The sequence below is a fragment of the Vombatus ursinus genome, unplaced genomic scaffold, assembly GCF_900497805.2.
Source record: "Vombatus ursinus unplaced genomic scaffold, bare-nosed wombat genome assembly UNPS02014181.1, whole genome shotgun sequence".
NCBI classification, from domain to species: Eukaryota; Metazoa; Chordata; class Mammalia; order Diprotodontia; family Vombatidae; genus Vombatus; species Vombatus ursinus.
Window position 1 is genome coordinate 974,485 of NW_020953959.1, and position 4,345 is coordinate 978,829.

General features: G+C 46.7%; 1 protein-coding gene across 1 annotated transcript in view; it reads right to left on the reverse strand.

The window, feature by feature from the left end:
* Nucleotides 1-4,345, reverse strand: part of REEP1 (receptor accessory protein 1) — a 138,210-nt gene that overhangs the window by 25,948 nt on the left and 107,917 nt on the right. The window contains exon 6 of the mRNA XM_027860460.1: nucleotides 3,532-3,709. Within this exon, the coding sequence (XP_027716261.1) occupies nucleotides 3,532-3,709 (178 nt within the window). The remainder of the gene's footprint in view (nucleotides 1-3,531; nucleotides 3,710-4,345) is intronic.

The window sequence follows — 4,345 nt, forward strand, 5'->3', positions numbered from 1 at the left end:
ACTACTACTACTACTACTACTACTACTACTACTACTACTACTACTACCACCACTACCATTACCACTACCACTACCACTACCACTATCACTATCACCAATAAGACCATCACTACCACTACCACTACTACTATTACTACTACAATAATAATAAAAAAGGTTTACCAAGTAATTTATAAATATTATCTGGTTTTATTCTCACAATAACCCTGGGGAGATAGGTGCTATTATTAACACCCATTTTAGAGATGAAGAAGCTGAGGTAGACAAAGAATAAGTCACTTGCACAGCTTATAAGTGTCTGAGGCTGGATTTGAACTCAGGTCTTCCTGACTCCAGGTCCAGCTTCCTATCTAATATGACACCTGGCTTCCTCTACACCTTCTGGCCCAGTGAAGCTCAGAGCCTTCCAAATGGGACATCTGGAATCAGTGTAGCCCCTCACTGCATAAGGGGGCACTGTGCTGATGTGGAAAGAGCCCTCGAGGGACCTGGGACTTGTCCCTTAATCCTCATAGGTCAGAGTTTTCCTCGCTTGCAAAATGAAGGGGTTGGATCAGATGGGCTTAACCCACACCTCTCAAGTCTCTAATTCTATGACCATCTTTGTGGGCGCCCTTCCCCCCCACCCCCACTCAGGATGCAGCCTGGTGCAAGAGCCATGAGGGATTCATGCCACCCCCTCGGATTACTCGGGGAGCCCTTCCACCCCACTGAGTCCTGAGTGCCTGCTCCTGGCCCTGGCCTGTGGACGCTGCCTGACAGTCCAGAGATGCTTTATTTTGGGCTGTGGCCACTACAAGCAATTCTGTCCTTGTATGGTCCCCCACCCCGGGCAAGTGGGACAGCTGCCACCAGCCGGGCTTAGAAAATTCCCAGTATGCCAGAGTGCTCAGCAGAGCAATCTCCAAAGGCAGCTTCCTTCGTGCCTCTAGGAAGCATCTTGGCATAGTGAGGCTAGTAAGTAACAGAGCATATTATGTATGCTCTGGGTTCAAATGCCACATCAGATGTTTGCTATCTGGGTGACCCCTGGGCAACTCATCTAGGTGCTAAGTGCCTTGGTTTCCTCATCTGTAAAATAGGGGTAATAATAGCATCTACCCCCCCAGGGTTGTGGTGAGCATAATAAATGAGATAATAAATTGTAAAGTGCTTAGCATGGTGACCGGCACATACTAAGTTCTTTATAAATATTAGCTATTATTACTACTGGAATGATATATCCACCAGTCAATCAACAAACATCTGTTGTACTGGGTACTATGTGTCAGAGCTGGCCCTTCTCACCAGGTTCCACAGTAGAAAATTCTAAAGTAAGGAGTCAGAGAAACCTGGCTTCTCCTCCCAGGTCCATTCTTTACTTGCTATGTATCCCTAGGCAAGCCATTTAAATTCTCCAGGCCTCAGTTTCCTTCTCTGTAAAATGTAAGTTCATAAGATCATAGGATCATAGATTTTAAAGTGGAATGGGGATAGTAATAAGTAATGATAATAATTATAACTAGCATTTTTATAATGTTTTAAGGTTGGCCAAGTGCTTTATAAATATTACAACAAACCTAGGGAGGAGGTGCTATTATTATCCCCATTTTTACAGATGAGGAAACTGAGGCACAACGAGATTCAGTGATCTGCCCAGTCACCCAGCTGGTAGGTTCCTGAGGCTAGATTTGAACTCAGAACGTCCAGACTACCAGTCTAACACTCCACTCACTGTGCCGGCTAGCTACTTGTAATTGCTCCTCTTCTGCAGGGTTGTTGGGAGGATCAAAAGAGACATTTGGAAAGCTCTTTGCATCCTTAAAGTGCTATATAAATGCTCGCTATTTGTTATTATTATTACTGTGTGTGCACCGGTAATCTGCCAATATCAACAAAAAAAACCATTTATTAAGCACCTGTGTGAAAAGTATTAATTGAGCTACGTGTTTGGGGACACAAAGATAAAATGTGTCCCATCTCTAGGCAGCTGGTGGTGCAGTGGATAGAGCCCTGGGGCTGGAGTCAAGAAGACTTGAGTTCAAATCCAGCCTCAGATACTTTCTAGCTGTATGACCCTGGGTAGGTCACTTAACCTCTGTATCAGTTTCATCATCTGTAAAATGGGGGATAATAACTGTGCCTGCCTCCCAGGGTTGTTATGAGGAGCAAATGAGGTAATACTTGTAAAGTGCTAGCACAGTGCCTGGCACACAGTAGGTACTATAGAAATGTTTATTTCCTTCTTCTGTCCTCAAGGAGACTATATGCTACTTGGGGCTATACATGCCCCATAGTAAATAAGGAACTGAGAGGCTGCACAGCAGATAGAGGGCCAGCCTTCGAGTATGCAAGATCTGAGTTCAAGCTCTGCTGATGATACATGACTATGGCCAAAACACTTACCTCTTAATTCCTCTGACAACTCTCTAAAACTGTCATTTGCTGGCAGATTGACGATCTGCATTGGTGGAGAGAGTTTACACACTAGGAGGTCCTTTCACAGATGAAATCACATTTTCAGACCAAAAGCCAAACCAAAAAAAAAAGAAATTTGTGTGTGTGTGTGTATAAAGAGAGAGAGACAGAGAGAGGAATATATACATACATACATAGAGACAGACAGAGAGCTAAGTTACTGAGGACCTTGCCACAGTTGAAGGGTCAGAGAAGATTTCAAAGGCATAAGGGTTGTGTTCCCAAGAAAAGGAGACTCCCACAAGTGAAATCCTTTGTGGTGCCCCACTGCACTCCTCCTAATCCTAGTGCCAGATCTGATCCTTTGTGAGGGGGCACACTAGGACCCCTCCCCCAGCATGATCTTCCTCACTGGAGTTGAAAACACTGCATACATTCCCACCACAAGGATCACTGACGGCTTAGACTCATGTGGGCACATTGTCTCCAGAGGTCCCACTTAATTACCTGGGAATGGGCTCTCTGCCAATAGCTGGAATCAGTTTATCAGATGAGCTGACATTTCTAGCACAGGGAGGATGTGCTGGGGGCAGATGAATTTCCGTTGGGATGGGGGGACATGGGAAGAAGACGATCTGGGTGAGCAGTGCTTTAGGGTACCGAGTCCCTGGGTGTGTGGCCCAAGGGTAGACGGTCCCTCGAGTGGGTGCTAGGGGATGGATCTGGGATGCCACGGGATGACCCCTCATGGTCAGCTAAGCCATAGTTTGGCCAGAGGCCAGCCTTGCTTCTCAATCTCTCCTGACCTCCCAGCTTCACCCAATCTGCTTCTATTTCCCCTCTGTCCCTCAAGAAGACAACCCCAGGTCAAGTCTCAATCCTTTCTAGCCCACGGCATTTCCAGAGGACTTCCAGAAGTGATTTCCCTTCTAACGATGGTCCTTGCCTCCTCAGCTTCTGAGTGGACTCCTCATCCCGTGTCCGTGTCATGCGGCTCATTTGGAGAGCAAGCCCACTGGGCTGGAGCCAAGTTGGGCTCTGAGCTTTGGACGGCTCCATTTCACCAGCTACCGCTTTAACCTCCATCCAATGAGATGAAGGAACGCATTTCAGAAGAGGAAGAGTTCCACCTACCTGAACTGCCAGCACTTTCAGACGCGCTTCTGGACATTTTGGGCTGGCCGTGTTTGCTGCTGGTCCGCACAGTTGCTGAGGGAGGTGGGCTAGAGGGGACGGGGGCCCCATCACCGCGGATGGTAGTGAGGTCTTGCATGCTGAAGCTCCGGAGCCTCTCAGATAAGGCACCTTGTCCCTGGAGTCAATACAGAAGCAAGAAGGAGGGAACAGTCAGGTCTCTGAGTCAAGCAATGTACCTAGGGTCAAAGCTCCTGGCCTGGGGACCACCTCGGAAGGGCTGCGGGTCTTCAATGCAAAGGTGATGAGCTCCAGGCTCTCACTGTGATGGGTGATGACAGAGACCTCCAAAAGGTAAGGGAACGTAGTGAAAGGAGAGGCAACCAGGGAGACAACTCGGAACTCGAAATGTAACCAAAAAATTTCTTTTAATTAAAGTAAAAAGAAGAGGGTCCAAAAGATGGAAGGATTGAGGAGGAGAAGGGGAGATACGGAACTGGTTTCCCTTTGTTTTCCACAAAATCTCAGACCCTTAGTGTTGCATGGGACATGGGGCTCATCGAGTCCCGATTTTCACCAGAAAAAGAATTCCCACCATGCCCTCCCCAATAAATGGTCATCCTGCCTTTGCTGGGAGACCCTCAATGAAGGAGCACCTATGCACTCCTGAGGCAACCTAAGACTTTTGGATAGTTCTAATTATGAGTAATTCTCCAAGAATGAAAAAGAACCAGGAGAAATACAGAGGTTTTCTTTCTTTCTTTCTCTCTTTCTTTCTTTCTTTCTTTCTTTCTTTCTTTCTTTCTTTCTTTCT